The 18,115-nt window shown below is 44.7% G+C and overlaps 1 protein-coding gene across 8 annotated transcripts in view; it reads right to left on the bottom strand.

Annotated features, from left to right (window-relative positions):
* PARP6 (poly(ADP-ribose) polymerase family member 6) overlaps window positions 1–17,272 on the bottom strand; it is a 42,225-nt gene extending 24,953 nt beyond the window's left edge. For 7 of the 8 annotated variants that reach the window (XR_010794798.1, XR_010794799.1, XR_010794800.1 and 4 more), the window contains exons 1-5: window positions 17,017–17,272; window positions 6,657–6,914; window positions 2,445–2,522; window positions 1,981–2,075; window positions 726–786 (exon numbers count right to left, since the gene is read on the bottom strand). Coding sequence is in view for 5 of the 8 variants with exons in the window: in XM_066635477.1 (XP_066491574.1) it covers window positions 726–786; window positions 1,981–2,075; window positions 2,445–2,522; window positions 6,657–6,659 (237 nt within the window). In the remaining 3 variants the exon portion in view is untranslated. Of the gene's footprint in view, window positions 1–725; window positions 787–1,980; window positions 2,076–2,444; window positions 2,523–6,656; window positions 6,915–14,792; window positions 14,879–17,016 lie in introns of those variants that run through there. The other variant, XM_066635478.1, reaches the window with a different exon arrangement.
* Between the last annotated feature and the right edge of the window lie 843 nt (window positions 17,273–18,115).

The following is an 18,115-nucleotide window of genomic DNA, read 5'->3' as shown; positions in this document are numbered from 1 at the left end:
TCCTCTATTTCAGGGGTGCTCACACTTTTTTGGCTCGAGAGCTACTTTGAAACCCAGCAAGGCCCGGAGATCTACCAGAGTTTTTTTTTACAATGTTCGCGCCATCATAACATATAACATTTATGTGTACAATGTATGTTGGTGTACCTTGAGCCCCACTGAGTATAACAGGACTTACTCCTGAGTAGACATGCCTCAGATTAGGCTGTGAGGCTGCAATCCTAGCCACACTTACCTGGGAGTAAGCCCCATTGAGTACAATGGGCCTTACTCCCGGCATTTCCTCCCAGAGGCACCTGAAGGGAGGGGTTTGGCACTCCGCGATCTACTCATTTTGCCTCGTGATCTACCGGTAGATCGCGATCCACCTATTGAGCACCCCTGCTCTATTTGAAAAGGAAGAGGGGAACAGAATGCAAGTATGGAGACACTCTAGTTCATCATTCTCCTTCCCTTTACACGTCCTCTTCATTCCCTTCTTCCTTTTCACATCCCTTTTCAACGGGAGAAGGGGTAAGAGTTGTGGAGACAGTGGCTAGTCAGTGCATCACTGGCTAAGGGAGGCCTTATTTAGTGAGTTACCTCCAGTGCCAGGAGGTCTTGGGCCTTCTTGACACTGGAAGTCTTAGGGCAGCCATGCTTCTATGCCTACAGATGTTTGGAAAGAAAAAGTGAGCATGGGGCATCCCACACCCCACCTTCGGCAAAACACAAATGTCACTCACATCTAGGAAGCCGATATTGATATGCAGGTCAATGTCCACATCATCAATGGTGCCATATTCTCTGTGGAGAAAAATAGGTTAGGAAAGGACTTCTCAGAGAAGGAGGAGGAGGAGGAACAGGAGCAGGAAGGGAAACTAGTTTTCCAGCAGGGCAACTAGGCTCCCCTTACTTTTTGCACTCAGCTGCTAGGGGTATGTGCATTGCCCCTTTAGTCTTGGCTCCGGTGTATTAGCTGATAAGTAATCTCAAGCTTATCTCTCTGGGCACAGACTTTCTGTTCCTGCTGCTGCTAATTGGCATTTCTGCTTCAGAAGGCAGGAGAAGAGGTAATTTGCCTCAGGCCAGGAGCTGCTCACAAATATACGTGCACATGGTCTGTAAAGGGCTCTTTGCAAGAGCTGAGAAAAAAAAATTCCTGAATAAGATCACGTTGCTCTTTCAGTATAACTATATTTAGATGGAGAAAGCAGGACTCCTTGCCTGCCAGAGTGCAGTACTCTCCAGCAGTTTTCCATTAAAACAGCAAGTCTACTTGGGGAAACAATCTGATCCCCAAGCTATTCTTGTTCTTCCCATCTTTTAGAGCAGGGGTGTCCAAATTTTTTGGCAGGAGGGCCACATCATCCCTCTGACACTGTGTCGGGGGCTGGGAAAAAAATTAATTTGCATTTAAAATTTGAATACATTTACTTAAACGAATATATTAGAGATTGAACTTATATGAATGAATGAATGAATGAAGGTCACGCGATAGCTCAAGGCCTATAAAAGACCTTGTGCAAAGCAAGGTCGGCCTTTCCTTTGCTGCCACTGTTGCTTCACAGACATGAAACAGCAAGCAGCGGAGGGAGCCCTTGGCCCACAGATCACACGAGAGGTCAAACAGTCGGCCCTCGCACTGAGAGTAGTCACGTTGGGCCAGCACGGGCTCCAGCAAGTCTCTGGAGGGCCAGAGGGTCACTGGAGACCGGATTGGGGATCCCCAAGGGCCACAAATGGCCCCCAGGCCTCGGTTTGGGCACCCCTGCTTTAGAGAGTATATGTGAATGGTCCATACCACTTTACAAACATGGTTGCAGTGTAGACCGCTCATCATGTTGTGCGATATGTAGAGAGTACTAAAGAGACCCTGAACCACTTCAAAGTCAAAACACAGGAAACCTCCAGATCTTTTAGAACAACCAGCAACATGAAACCTAACTAATTCTGACCCTTGAAGCTTGTTTTCACCCAGGTCAAGAGCACAGTACCCACCGGACAGAGACAGAATTCTCGCTGTACAGCTCCTTCACAGCCTCAATATCCGCATCCAGCTGGGGGTGTCGGTACAGGTCCGCCGCACACGTCCCCTGCAGAAACACACACACACACATCATGACTGCGGCAATACACCCAGAGAGAAAGAATGGAAGAGGGGTGCCAAATCCTCATAGGACATTTACAAAGTACTCAACTGGATCTCAGGATGGAATTTCCTACCACTGAATCCAGTTGGCATGGACATCCCACAACCTCCTGGTGCCTAAGGCAGTGCACCAAATGCTATTATCACCCTTACTTGGTACTGCATCAGCCACTTCCTCCATCACTGCTCTTTCTCCCACTCCTCGATTTGCAAAGGAAGCTCCATAAGTGATGTTAACAAATTCCACCATGACTGAGCTGTCAATACCACACTCCCTCCTGTCCTCTCCCTCCAGAAATTCCAGCAAACTCACCTGTACTCCATATAAGAATTCCTCCGACTCATTGTCTCCATCAGAATCATCATCAGTCCAGTACTGGCCTTTGATGTCCTAAAAAAAGCAAGAAATACAGTATATATCAGCGTATGCATGTGGGGGAAGGGGGCAGGGTGAAGTCTACAACTAACATTGTCATGATCACATTCTGAAGCACAGACCCTGGTGCTTCTGTCAATATTCTAAGATTCTAAGCTTTCATTTAATAAATTGCTACTCTTCATAGCTGAAGATAACAGCTTTGGGCAAACACAAAATCAATCTTGGCTACAGAGCCAGAGGCAGCAGAATCATCTCTTCCACAATTCACATCCTGATTCTCCTCTACAACTGATCATGTTGAGAGCAAGTGCAGCATAGCAGCAGAGTGAATTGAGAAGATTTAAATTCCACCCATGCTTTGTACATTTGAAATGTGCTATATCATTGTTAGGCAAAATGAATAAACACTGCCCCTCCATCTTCATATGCATTTTGACTATCAGTGCCCTAGGAGTCTTATCCTTGTGAATTTCATCCCTCCTTCTCTTATTCATCCCTGGAAATAAATTCTGGAGGGAGCAGAAAACACACACAAACCACATGTAAATTACAGCTGCAATCCTAGGCACACTTTCCTGGGAGCAAGCTGCATTGAATACAGTGGGATTTGCTTGTGCATAGGATTGTGCTGTAAGTCAATGTCTACTAATTTAATCATATATCAGTCAATCGATCATTTCTGCTGCTGAAGGATGTGGGGGTTTGTCCGGGAGCTGAATCATTAAGAACCTGAGTTCATTTCTGATTCAGGTTTGTTAGTATTTTTTTTAAATCGCAGGTTCGGACACTGACTTTGAAAAGTGGGTCAGTAATGAGTGTGATAAAAACCATGAATCCTATAACAGAAAGCTGACTTTAAGTTTGAGTTCTGTCCAATACACTGAGAAAAAAACTCTCTAACAACACAATCCAGACCTGCAGATCTGCAGACACAGTGGCCCTGCACCAGCAGAGGGTGTCACAAATGTGCTATTTGCGCACAATGTGCGCACAATGCACAAATGTGCATGTTTGCACACCTGGGGAGTAAGCTGCATCGGCAGGGAAGTCTACACCACCCCACCAAGACTGCATCCAGGAGATTGGCCGCTGGTGGAGGTAAGGAATGCTCCAGGCGGTAGAGGGGCAGCAGGAGGGTAGAACAGAGGCAAGGGGGGACTCTTTTGGGCAGCTGGGGGCAGAATGGGGATGGATTGGACCCGGGAGGGTTGGGATTGGCAGAGCAGGCCTCCACCATTCCCACGCCTGCCAATTTTACTCAGGGCTGCTCAGACTCATGCCTGCTATTTAGCAGGTGCAGATCCTAGTAGCCCCATAGGGCAGGCTGGATAAAGTGAATAAAGGCAAAAATATTCCCTTGCCCCAAAGAGACCTCCAGCCTGCTCCTACGTTGCATTGGATACAGCAGAGGTCATGAGGCCCCACCCCAGTGCAGGTTAGGATTGGGCAGTCAAACCATTTTTGGATTTGGGTTCTGTTTGATTCCTTGCTTTCAGTGTAGAGTTCCAAACTCCCTACTGTTGGATTTGATTGGCACTGCACAGGGGTCCATCTGAGCTTCTGCTATGACCAGATGAAACCAGACTTACAAACATCAGCTTGCCAAGGTTTTAGCTTCACATAGTTCATCAGGCCTGGGCAAAGGAAACCTGTGTGTGTCTGGTTTCTGATCTGAAGTGTCTTTCCCAGTCATTCCCTGATTCCACTTCATGTCCTCCTTAATCCCACAAAGTAAGCAAGGGGTGTATTCTTGATCACTTATTCACTCATGTTAACAATCCTTTTATACTCTGCCAAGCTGAGTATAAATGATAGTCAAGGGGCCATCTTGTTCCACTTTCATCATTACACACTCATGCCACCAAGGATGTATTCGAGGAACAGTTGAGCTCAAGGATGACTCCTACAGCAGAAGCAAAAACACCATCAGCAGGACCGAGGTGCTTGCTGCCTTTATAATTTTCTTCAAAGGACTTCAGGCAAAAAGAGGCAAGCTTAGCCTCTTAGTTAGCTTAGCAAACTGAGAAATTTGCTTAGGGACATACGTTCAAGTCTAGGCCATCGTCTTCCCCAAGAGCTTTCTGACTTGGCTACAATTCTAGGCTATTTAGGCTGCAATCCTAACCACACTTTCCTGAGAGTAAGACCCATTGAACAAAATAGGACTTACTTCTGAGTAGACCTGGTTAGAATTGTGCCCAAAATAGGATTTCCTTGGGAGTAAATCCTATGAAACACAGTGGAACTTATTCCTAATAAACAGGCATAGGCTAGCGTTTTAATATACCATCTTCTTTTTAATCTCAGTTTCAATTTTTAAACACTAATTTAAAAACTATTGCAACCCACTTTAAAAGTTTGGAATGACTTGAGATAGAAGATCTTCAAATGTAGGATAATGTTTGGAAGACGAAATAAGTGGCAGGAGAGAAAACACTCTAATGAAGAAATTTAAAATTGATTTCTTTGTGCATGCCATAGTCTGAATAAGGCATGACTATGAAGGCATGATTACAATTTTTGGTAGGGGAGCAGGTTGTCATGATGAGCTCCTGCACATTTAAACTTACCATCACACCACTATACCACAATAATTAATCTGGAATAACTACCACTGATTTTGTACTCCAAGGGTTCAATCCAAAACCTACTTTCCAGCAGTGACATAGGGACAATGCAGCTCCTAGGTAAGGAAACAAACATTCCCTTACCTTGAGGAGGCCTCCGTGAGTGCCCCCCAACTGCAGGATGCAGCACACGTCCGACTGGCACAGCTATGCCAATGCTGGAAAGTAGGTTAGGATTCGGGCTTAAATCCCAAACACAGATGTAATCCCCACATCAACAAGTATGCACTGAACAGATGAAAGGAAAGACCTTTAACACCCTCTTTTTTATTTTGACCCAGTGGTAAAGGGAAATTAAATGCTGTTAATTATCCTGAATATTACTACAAGGATTACTTCTGGGTGGACATGTAAATGATTGCATTGCCACTTGGCACATTCTTTATCTACTTCCCCTGATTCTCATCTTCCTCTCCTCCTTTTGTTGCCTCCACTGTGTCAAATTTCATTATTAAACTTATCATCATCATCATCCTCAGTAATTTCTACCTGACATCTCCATGCGAAAACAAGCACAGAGTGGCTAACAACAAACAACTAAGAACCAATAAAAAACAGTATCAAAAATACAAAAACAGTAAAACCAGTATAAGAGCAATAGCAGTGTAAAACAAATCATGGTTTCACCACTCTGATAAATGACCTGAAAACACCCCCCCCCAATACTTTCAATTTCCTTTTAAAAACAGCAAGAGTAGGAGCCTGACATATCTCTCTGGCAAACTTGATGATATGAGATGGTAAACTGCTTGGGGCAGAGGCCTATCCACTTCTGGTTGTCCAGTAAAGCTCCATGCTAATGGACGATGCCATATTAGATTGTAAACTGCTTGGGGCAGAGGACTATCCACTTCTGGTTGTCCAGTAAAGCTCCATGCTAATGGACGATGCCAGATTAGATTGTAAACTGCTTGGGGCAGAGGACTATCCACTTCTGGTTGTCCAGTAAAGCTCCATGCTAATGGATGATGCCAGATTAGATTGTAAACTGCTTGGGGCAGAGGACTATCCAAAGCTCCATGCTAATGGACGATGCCATATTAGATTGTAAACTGCTTGGGGCAGAGGACTATCCACTTCTGGTTGTCCAGTAAAGCTCCATGCTAATGGATGATGCCAGATTAGATTGTAAACTGCTTGGGGCAGAGGACTATCCAAAGCTCCATGCTAATGGACGATGCCATATGAGATTGTAAACTGCTTGGGGCAGAGGCCTATCCACTTCTTGTTATCCAGTAAAGCTCCATGCTAATGGATGATGCCATAGGTTAACTGATAAGCAATACATAAATAGCCATTACAAGTATTGAACCTGTGTTGACAGCTTTTCACATTTCAGTTAACCCAAAGGAACGCCGCAGGTGGCATTCTGATGCCCTGGCATTTCTACACAGAGCTCCTGGCACTTCCTAGAGAAGACAGCTGAGCTGCCTCTAAAGCAGTCAGTCCATTGCAGCACCACCACCAGCATCCCCACCACTCCAGTCCCAGTGCATCCTGTGAGCCTCAAGATGCTTACCATTTGCTTAGTGGTTTCACAGGCGTTCCTTCTTCAGGGCTAGGCCTCTCCCCTCCATGCTACCAGGCAGCCTGGGCGCTGCAAGACAGACATCCAGGCAGTGTAGGGCCTTGATGTCAGGATGGAGAGTCAGCCCAGGGAGTATGTTCTTCTGTCGCCCTGGCAACCAAGTCACTGTCCTCTAGAAGGCTGAGAGCACCGTGGCTGACGTCAGTGCTGTTCAGCCGCCCTCTCATTGGCCATTGGAAACTCTGCCTCCTGCAAAAGGAAACCCAAGATGTTTTTCCGCACTTAAATTGAAACCTGAATTAAAGACAGTGTATGAGGCGGGGGCACGAGCTTTTTCAAGCTGCAGCATCATTCCCTGTCCACCTATCTGGGAGGAATAATTCTCACCAGCCCAAATACTGTACTTCCGAATGCAATCAAAACAACACACACACACCCCTCATATAAACCACCACTGCCTATAATGCTTACTCCTTAGATGCACATTGTGGCTGCAATCCGATACACACCTTCCTGGAAGTCAACCCACTGAACACAATGGGACTACTTACTTCTGAATAGACACACACTGAATTGCACCCTAAATTGATGAGTGCCAGTTCAGCGTGCTCGCATTATGGGATGTGAGCTGGAACTGTTCGATAAGTGGAACCCGGCGTGGATTCAGGTGAGATGGAATTGGGAAGACCGTTATTTTAAAATCAAGTATATGCATTGTATTCAAAGGTGATTTTTAATTCAATGTATTAAACCACAAAATGCCAGGATTAATTTAAGGCACCATCTATGGAAAACAACCACCGCTTTATAGCAACCTACAATCAGGGAACTTATCTTTTTTTAAAAAAAGAAAGAAATCTGCAAACATACATCAGCATTTAAGTTTCAGGGCCATGAGTGTGAGCCATGCCTGGATGAGACTTCATTATGATCATTGTCTACAATTCCTATAGCGCTTTGTAGCATACATAGTGATTACCGTCTTTAATTCTCCCAAAACTCCTCTGAGGCAGGTCATTAATATTCCTATTTTCCTGATGAGGCACTGAGGCTGAGATAGAGTGACTTATCATAGTGACTGACTGCACTGCTCAGCAGGAACAGAGCACACATTCACATGCATTTTTTAAGGGCTTTAAAGATCACTCAGAAATCTTCCCCTAATTCAGTTTAATGCCTATGAACACCATTTGCATTTTCCCCTCTTGCACATATCAAGACACGCAGAGACCTTCAGCCAAGTGACAAACTCCTTCATTTATCTTCCACACAGGTCAACCCCATCTTCTCTTTAAGTGCATGGTGCAATTCCACCATGATAGAAGATGGTTTCAATCTAATTTCCTTTTCTGCAGTACTCCTCCTATCATTTCCTTCACCATCTCCCACTCCCTTTTTTTGTGAAACTGACCAGATCAAGGGAGAATCTGAAAGAATCTATTTCATTTTTTTCATCCCCTCCTCCACACCAAACAGGGCAGTATATGCTCATTATCACTGGTGCCCCCAGCAGTACATACTATTTTATTTTAAACAGGGCATTTGTGAAATTGAGAAGACTCTTCCCCTGCAGTTGCCCCCACACAACATTGTCAGTTTCACTGGATTACAGGCTTTGGGAACAGTGAAAGAAAGATCTTGCAGAAGGTATCTACAGTCATGGAAAAGAAGGAGGTATTGGGAAAGTGAAACTTGCTATGCCTGGTTAGTGACAAAAGAAAGCACTTCTGTACAGACAGCAGCGGTTAAAATGTGAAAAAACCATTCCCAGATGTGGCAACTCAGCTGGTGAAAAGTATTGGTGAGAGAGAGAGAGAGAGAGAGAGAGAGAGAGAGAGAGAGAGGTTGTAAATCCTCCCTTCCAATTGGCCATCAATCTATTTAAAAAAACTAATGCGTGTATTTAAAACTCCCTTTCTGTTTTTCACACATGTATAGCAACATTGTGGAAGACTCAGAAGCCTGTGTGAATTTAAGTGACCATGTGAAATGGGCCTTAAAAGCCTGAGTTTATCTGTTCACTGGAGCCTGCAATCTTTACTCCAATGTTCCATGTATAGTGCAGTCACTTGTAATTGTGATGTCCATAAAAATTCCAACTTTCCCTACAGTGGCTGTTCAGGGAATGTAAATGATTTTCAAAGATTGACTGGGATCACTTTAATGATCAAGCAATGATCAGGATATAATATCCTTCTTTCGGTGCTACCAATGTTCTGTGGTGAAACTAGTCAGTACTACTACACAGAGTTTTGGTGGTGTGTCTCCCTACCTTGCAGAATTTTCTCCTGAGATATGCCCAGATCAGCTATAGTAGGTCCTCATTGCCAAGCTGTATGTTACCTAGAATTAAAATGGTTTTATAGTGCTTCCTGTTTTATGTAGTGTTGTGCTATAGTTGTTTTAATGTTGATGTATCCATATTTTGTATGGGAATTACTGTGGTTTGACATTAAGACAAGCGGTTCTCCCCTGCTTTTACCCTCCATCAAATGGGATTCAGTGGCATACTGCTCCTGAATCTGAAGTCCCCATACGGCCACAGCTGACAAGCAGGCATTAAAACAGAGGTATCTGGAAAAGGAGGGGTGTCCTTTCAGCAACTCCATATACCAACAGGGGTGTATACAGAGTAAAGGGATGTTTTGCTCCCTAATTTGAGCACATCTTCACTCACCTCTTCATTCAATAGATGTATTTACTAGCATATCAAACACTGACATCAGTCATCAGTCTCATTCCTCCTGAACTCTTCAGGCAGGTTACCTGCTTGCATTTATTTAATTTAATTTAATTTAATTTATTTATTTATTTATTTATTTACAGCACAGCATTAGCACTTATTTATTGGAATGTTCACTCACTGATTCAATTAAGGAACACCCATTTTAAATAGGAAACAAACAAAACACTCGGCCATCTAGGATGGGTTTGTGAGGTCACAAGCACCAGCCAATGAGCACTGTGCACAAACCAGAGTCTGCTGTCAGCTGACAAAACCAGTTGCTTTCAAGTCTGGTTTGGTCCTGAACAGGCATTTGTACTGTTAAATGCACCATGGTGAGTGCAAGCCCAGCACAATTCAACCACAGAAACCACATCATTCTGTACATACCCTAACTTGGACAGGTTTCCATAAATGACCATCCTCTTGAGTTGCTCAATTTTTTAGAACCTGCCAAGTGATTATTTGTAAGTGTAAAAAGTGTGAAATTTTGTAAGACAGCAAAATATCCCGGCAGAGTAGCAAAGCTAAAGACTGTTACTCACTCCCATGCAACAGAACACCGTTTGCATGAGTTCAGTCTATAGACAGGCCAATGTAATGTCCTCGTCCTCCCCTTATTCCACACTTTCACTTCCTGCAAGGCCATGGTGAGAGTTCCAACTGGACTGGACTCCTCATGCATGAGCTGTGTGTATGTCTGTGGACACTCCCTAAACCTGAAAGGAAATGGACTGGAAAGCTAGGGGGACACTGTGAATCATCAAAGACATGTTAGTGATGCACATGGTCATCTTGGGCTCCTTACCGCCATCCTGCATTTCTACTGCCAAAACCATTCACCTTGCTTGTTGCTGCAGCCACATCATCCCCTTCCTTATACCCTTTCACTGGCTTCCTGTTCATTCTCAGATCCAAGTCAAGCTCCTTGTGCTAACTTTCAAAGTCCTCCATGGCCTTACCTCTCCCCACCCCTCTGCTCTCATATTCCATTACATTCCTGCCCACAACCTTCATTCTTAGAGTTCCACCACCTTCAGCTGGCCAAATGCCTCATGTCTCCTCCAGCAACTCCACCCTTTCTCCCTAGGCAACAGTTTTGCTTGGAACTGCCTCCAGGATCACTTGTGTGATGTCTCCTTCTTCAAATACACCTTTTCCATGAAGCCTTTGGCACAGCACCTTAGTCCCCATTTCCCTAGCTCAGTGGTTCTCAAAACGTTTTAGCACTGGGACCCACTTTTTAGAATGACAATCTGTCGGAACCCACCGAAAGTGATGTCATTAACCTGGAAGTGACGTCATGGCTGGTAGTTACATCATCAATATAGGCTGCAAACCTAAGCCACGATCAGCCAAAGTCCCCATTACACAGTGCACTCATGCTGTTATTTTGCATAGCTTGGAATTCAAACATTCCATCTCAGAAGTCAAAGCAGAACACAGATCCATCTCCAACCACAGAGCCTTCCCCCTTTCCAGCATCCCATCTTCCCACTTATTCAGGGTAAAGCACATTGCCCTGGACCCAGCAGCTCCATACCCTGTATTTTCAGCTCTGTTTTTTCAATGGCAGCTGAGCTAGGTGCTATGCGACCCACCTAAAAATGGCTCGCAACCAACCTAGTGACCAACAGTTTGAGAAATGCTGCTATAGCTTAAGGACATGCAAGTAAAATGATCATACAGTACACTCCTCTTGCTCCATTATCTCCCTTGCATCTGTGTCAAGATTGTAAGTTCCTCTGGGTCCAGGATCTGTCATTCTTGTAAAGCGCTGGGTTCATGAATGGATGGCACTCTCTCAATAGATGGAATAGTTTACTATGGAAAGTAAACTCTTTACTATGGAAAGTTTACTCTCTTTACTATGGACAGAGAAATGATGTATATTGGGTTGTGCAATAGAAAGTGATGAAAGAGCTGAAGCATTCTGGGAAATTTTAAGATATTTAATGTCTTCAGATATTTAAATTTAATGTATCTCCCTAAGAGGGAATGAGACGGAGCCCAATCCTATGCATGTCTACTCAGAAGTAAGTCCCATTATAATCAATGGGGCTTACTCCCAGGAAAGTGAGGATAGGATTGTAGCCTTGAGCAATTTCCCCACTCTCATCAGAGGAATGACAGTCTAATGGAGGTAAGAAATCAACTTCTGCCCTTTTAAAAATGAGCCATGTTACTTTTCCTTGCCCAGTTTACAGCTTTGCCACTGTTAACATTGCAGGACACCCCCCCCCCCAAAAAAAAAATTACAGGAGCATCATAGACAAAAATGCTCTAGGGCAGCATGGTCTGCCCATCCTGGCAAAAGAAAAAACCCATAAGAACCTTCATTAAAACCCACCATCACCTGCACAATTCAGGCCACTTGGGATCAAACTTTGCACATCTAAAAAATGCCAAATCTCAGTTCCACCTTGGGAATCATTCACAAGATCACTTCAGGTGCACTAGTAACTCTTTCGATACTAACCATATTTTTGCTTCTGTAGCTACAAGATAAAAACTGTCCTAGCACATGGAAAAAAAACCAAAGATAAAGTGTGACGCTAATCTTAGTGGAGTGAGAACACTCTAAATGAATCCATGCACTGATTACTAGCACCGGATTTTGAAAATGCTTCCATGTGCTGGTTCATTTCTAAAAAAAGGAGAAACAAAGGCTGCCTGGAAGCCAGAACCCCAGTTTCGTAATCACAGGAGAGGGGCAGATGGCTGTAGCTGCGCAGTGGTGAAAGAAATGCCCTCTGTACATGATCAGAGAGACCTTTTACAGAGAATGCACACACATAGGTGGCTGATGGGGTGGCATTGCAGTGGCAAGCTTCTCCCTCCAATCAGCATGCATTTGTTCTGTAAAAGGCTTAGCATACTCTTTGTTATCTCAGAAAGGCCACATTGCTACTTAACTGCAGAAAAGCATTTTTGCTATAATTCTCACCCCACATAGTTAAATCACTCTCCATTAAACCCCATTCTCTCTTTGCAGCCTATCTGAGGCAGGCAGACACAAGGAAAAAATGATTCCCCTTCATCCCTTGTCTTTGAAGGCTTTCTCTGTCCTTAAATATGTACACTATAAACATTGTTGGTTGTTCTGTTGGTCCATTAGAAAAAATCCAAACAACATAATTTGGTACAGTAATCTCATTTTTTAGGAGCAAGCGTTTAAATCATACAAATTTATGCAGCTTTAAACTCCTCTTTACTCCATGTTAAGAATAGCAAATCTAAGGGCTATAACACCAAACCCAGCTCCCCCCCCTTACTATACCTTATCTGCTTTGCTTAACATCCAGCCCAATGAAGATTTGTACAGAACTGAGAACCTTGTTGCTTAAAAGGTACAGCCTATGACCTATGGCTAATGAAACTCCTGTCCTTCAGGGTAGGAGAGAAGATTCCCCCCTCCCACTTCCTCTTACAAAGTCGGGGGAGGGGGAATATATCCAATACTCATTTTGCAAGGGTCCGTTAAGCTGGATATTGCCAATGTAGTATTTTCTCTGGAAGGGAGAAGGGTTCCAAAGGTATAAGACAGTGTTTCTCAAACTGTGGGTCACAAGTCATTTCAGGTGGGTCCCCATTCATTTCAATGTGTATTTTATTTTCAATACATTCGTCATGGTATGTGACTGCATTTGGGGAAATGTGACAGACCCGTACTTTTAAAAGGCAACTATGTATATGCTTTTAACATTGATAGTCAGTGGGGCTTACTCCTAGGTACAAGTGGATAGCATTGCAGCCTTTGGGATGTTTGTGAATTTATTTTTTTTTTTTTTTTTTTTTTTTGCAGATCAGCAACTGCATGGGAGGTTTAGGATGCTTCTTTCTTTATTTTAAATAAATGTTTAACTTAGGGCACAATCCTAACCAGGTCTACTCAGAAGTAAGTTCTATTTTGTTCAATGGGGCTTACTCTCAGGAAAGTGTGGTTAGGACTGCGGCTTTAATTAGATTTTGTCTAATGGGGGGGATGTTAAATGTTCCTGGTTGATGATGTCACTTTCAGCCATGACATCACTTTCGGTGGGTCCCAGCAGATTATCATTCTAAAAAGTGGGTCCAGGTACTAAAAAGTTTGAGAACCACTCATATAAGATATACAGCTGGAAAGAACATTATCACATCTTCTCTTACCTATCAACCCTAGCTCTAACTTCTCTATACCAGTAACTAGACAGGTAGAAGAGAAAGAAGCCAGTTAGGTCAAATGCTTGACAAAGATTTTATTTATTTCTTCAAGTTTGGGGTGTTATAAATAGGAATATATCATTATTTTTTTTAATCCTTGTAAAGCCATGTGAGATAGGTTAGGCTGAGAGAAACAGTGTATGTGTGTGTCACAGTGGCATTGAGTCTCCCTGGAAAATGAATAATATCCACTCCAGTCTCTCCACCAGCATTATGATCAGCTTCTATACATTGGCAACCTTCAGTCTCGAAAGACTATGGTATCGCGCTCTGAAAGGTGGTTCTGGAACAGCGTCTAGTGTGGCTGAAAAGGCCAATCCGGGAGTGACAATCCCTTCCACACCAGGAGCAAGTGCAGTCTGTCCCTGGTCTGTCTCCCTGGCTATGGGCCTTCCTTCTTTGCCTCTTTGCCTCAGACTGTTGGCCAAGTGTCTCTTCAAACTGGGAAAGGCCATGCTGCACAGCCTGCCTCCAAGCAGGCCGCTCAGAGGCCAGGGTTTCCCACTTGTTGAGGTCCATTCCTAAGGCCTTCAGATCCCTCTTGCAGATGTCCTTGTATCGCAGCTGTGGTCTACCTGTAGTGCGCTTTCCTTGCATGAGTTCTCCATAGAGGAGATCCTTTGGGATCCGCCCATCAGCTTAGACCACACCAAAAAGTTGAGAGTGCAGTCCTGATGGTCTTGTAATAGTAAAAATAGTGCAATAACCCACATAGATCTAATAGAGCTTCCAAAGACTTCGACATCAAACTGTGGATTAAAAACACATACATTTGCAGGAAGCTATCTGAAAAAAAAATATTGTAAATAATCTCTCTCTCCCCATCCAAAGACAGAGTCTCTCACATTATCCCTTTCCCCCCTGCCAATGCAGTCAGGCCACTAGAGAGCATGCTGTATCCTGAAGAGGGAGGCAGCCCCATAGGTCTCCTCTGAGTAAGGGAACATTTGTTTCCCTTACCCAGGGATACGCCTCTGAAGCCTGGACAGGTCTACTCCAACTTGCACCAGTGAAATTGCTTGTGCAAGTCTGCATGGGTCAGGGGATCAGGTCCGGGAAAGGAGTTGAGATTTGGTGGATACCACCCTTCCCAGACGCAATCTGCACTCCTCCCCACACCTGTTGCTGCCCCGTTTCCCCCCCCCATCCTCCACCCATGTTCTGTCCTCACCTGCCCTGTTCCTCCCCCTCCAGCCTACCTGGGACAGTGGGCCTTCCCTGATGCACTGCCACGCACAAGGCCACTCCAGTCTCTCCACTAGCATTCTGGCAGCATGTGGCTTCGCACACTGGCAAAGAGGGTTCTCCAACTGCCATAAGGCAGTATCTGCTGGCAGTACACTCGTTCTGCCAGCAGATAAGCCCAACAGGATTGGGCTGCTAGTTGAAATTACTGGGATATGTATTAAATCACAGCTTCTGTAAACCTAAATGTCACATGAAATACTGATGGAGAGACCTTTGCAGGGACTGCTGGGCCTTCTTCTTTCCCTTGTATGAGTTTGTCTTGGGAGGACAGACATACTGGGCTCATCTAGCCAATGGTGGAAGTCAGAGCTAGGGTTGACAGGTAAGGGAAGCTGCAATAACTTTCTTTCCCTCACATTTATCGGAAATGTGCAATAGCACATGTGCATACTGTATGGCAATAGGAAAAGGCTACAGTCACAGCTCTTGCCCGCAGATAGAACTTCCTGGTTCCTTTTCAGAGTGAGAGCTGCCCACAGACTACTATGGAGAAATTCAGGGTTTTAACAAATTGTGATTGGGCAGCAGTGTCTTTCTTTCACGCCCCCCCCCCAAGATAGTTGCAAATGAGAAGCAAATAATTCATGCTCTTTCCATTTAAAGTTATCTCAGTGTCTTTAATGTGATTTTCTTTTTTTAACGTGTTTAACCATTTTAAAATTGCCATCTCCATGCCAACACAGTCTATTATGCTTAGGTCGTCTGTTGGGGAAGATGTGGCAAAGAGTGGCTTATGATAACCCTGCAGTGTAGTACAGTACAGGTGTTAGTATTGCAGGTTAGAGGTCGGGCTGAGGTTGGCTTGAATTCCTAGCTAAAAGTCCCACTCTTGCAAAACACCCTTCAGGCTGCAGTCTATTTTAATTGCCAAACCCCAGACATTATTGCAGGGTGAATGAAGAACAGGCTCAAGAATGGGGCTTGCAAAATGATCTATGATACAGGAAAAGAGGGATTATTAACTTGTCTGCATGTTCATCTCTGGAACAGTGAAGGGTATATGAAAGTCCAAGGCAGTGGAATAGCTAGAACGGGTGCAAAGCACTACATTTTGCAGGGAGCCTCACCGCAGTGTGCAAGGGGCCCTTCCCCTCCCCTTCAGAGCATATGCCTCTGTTTTGTTCCCACCACCTGGAATGACTCCGAAGGGCAGGGGGAGGGGCCCCTTACACTTTGCTGTGAGGCTCCCCAAAAAACTCAGTACTTTGCACCCCCACTAGCTACACCACTGGTCCAAGGCAAAATGCCTGTTGAAAGAATTAGCACTAAACTTTACACAGTACATCAAGGAATACTATAATAAGGAATTGCCATTCATTAGAAGACAAATGACAGATTACAAAGGATTCTACCACTCATACAGTGACTTAACTTACTAAACCCAGCAAAAAGTGTCGTAGCACCTTAAAGACCAACCCACCAATTTCAATGTACATTTTGGTGGACTACAGTTCACTTCATCAGATGCATGGGGCAAAAGTCTCAGTGGGCCATGAAAGCTGATGCCAGAATCAGTGGTCCGGTAAGGTGCTATGAGAATCATTTTTGTTGCAGCAGACCAACCCCATTGGGGGTTACCAGACTCCAACGCTTCTTTGAGTTTTTATTTGACCTTTGGGATTCAGTGACTCACCATTATTGTCGGTTGCCTTGAAGCTACTTTCCAGCAAAAAGTGGGGTAGAAATGTTGCAACAGAGGTGGACGTACCTGTTACATGCAGTGAGATGAAAAAGTCCAATAGACCATTTTCCTTGCTGCAAAGCAGCATTGGAAGGGTGTAACTTAAGATATGAAAAGCAGCATGGAGTGGGGGGGGGGTTGCTGAACAATTCACTGTGCCATCTGCATAATTAGCAGACAATTTGCATTTGTTTGCAAATGAGACTGCCCAGGTATGGGGAATATGGCCACTCTCTGTACATCAGAAAAACAGGCACAAACCTTTGTGGAATATTTACAAAGCCAGACCTTGCACCCTTCTGGGCATTACTGCTTATGCACAGCTTTTCTTCCGGGAGAACAAAAAAGGTGGCATCAAGGGAGCATTGAATGGCCAGGGTTCGGGGTCCTCGACTCCCTGCTTCTCTCCTCCCACCTTTGTAGACATCAGTATTCACACTGCAAAGCAAACGGTCAAATCCATGCAAATGTGTTGCTTGCCGGTTTGTACTCACGACAATTGCTTCTGCTGTCACTGAAGGCCCTGTGAGGGTGGTGCACTCAAGGGGGTCAGATGGCAAGAAGGAGACAAGGCTGGCCAAACCTTCAGACCCAGGCAAGAATGAAGCGGCTTCTGCTGCACAAGGAACCAGACAGAAAGAGCATCCAGCAGGTTGACTGGGAGAAAACAAAAAGCCGGGCTAGCTGGCGGCTTCTGCTGGCTTTGTTGTTCTCATAAAGGAGCACTGTGGCCCAGATGCCTTTGCCCATGCTCAGTGCGGCTCTGGGCTGGCGTCATGTGATCTCTCACTGCTAGCTGAACAGGTTCAGGAGAGGAATGCTGGGGAAGAGGTAGCCACACACACAAGGATGCGTGCGCACTGGTGCTGGAAAAGCTTGCCATCCATCCGCACAGCCCCTTGGCCAGGCTGCCGACTGCACACACTGACATTCTCAGCACAGGCTTCTGCCTCCCAGCAAGGTGGAAAAGATCTGTTGCTGCTGCTCAGCGCTTACAGCTATTTACACATAAGCAGCTTTTGAGCTAGGCCATTGTTTTCAGTGTTGCAACCTAATTAAGAGCAAATCTATGCACAGGGCTCATGGGTGCATTCCATATGAGCCCAAGGCATGGCACATGGGCACCTGCACAGCAGCAAGCACACTGGGAATCACAGCATTCATTCTGTAAAAGCCCTTAAAGCTGAGTGGAGGAGGGTTTGGAAGTATGGAGAGCAAATCTGGGGAGATCGTCACTATCAAAGTGAAGATCAGTAAGATTTCCAGCTGCTAGGAGCACATGGAGAGACTTCAGTGGCTAACTGGCTAGCTCCTGGTCCTTCCCCATGGAGCAGAATGATGCTTTGTAACATCTCTTTATTTAGATGCATATGTACACTTGGTGTAAGGTGCTGGGGTGACAGAGGTTTGAAGTCAGGACACCCAGCATTTTACCTCCTGCATCAGCAGAGCAGGTTACAGAGGAGCCTGTTGCTCCACAGCGCCCCCTCCCAGAGAATGAGAGGAAGGAAAACTGCAGTCCATCAACTCTGCAACCTGAGAAGGAGCTCAACCTCCTTTTGTACTCACAACAACCCTGTGAGGTAGGTGAGC

The sequence above is a fragment of the Tiliqua scincoides genome, chromosome 8 (genome assembly GCF_035046505.1).
Source record: "Tiliqua scincoides isolate rTilSci1 chromosome 8, rTilSci1.hap2, whole genome shotgun sequence".
Classification (NCBI taxonomy): domain Eukaryota; kingdom Metazoa; phylum Chordata; class Lepidosauria; order Squamata; family Scincidae; genus Tiliqua; species Tiliqua scincoides.
This window is presented reverse-complemented; position numbering and strand designations above follow the sequence as displayed.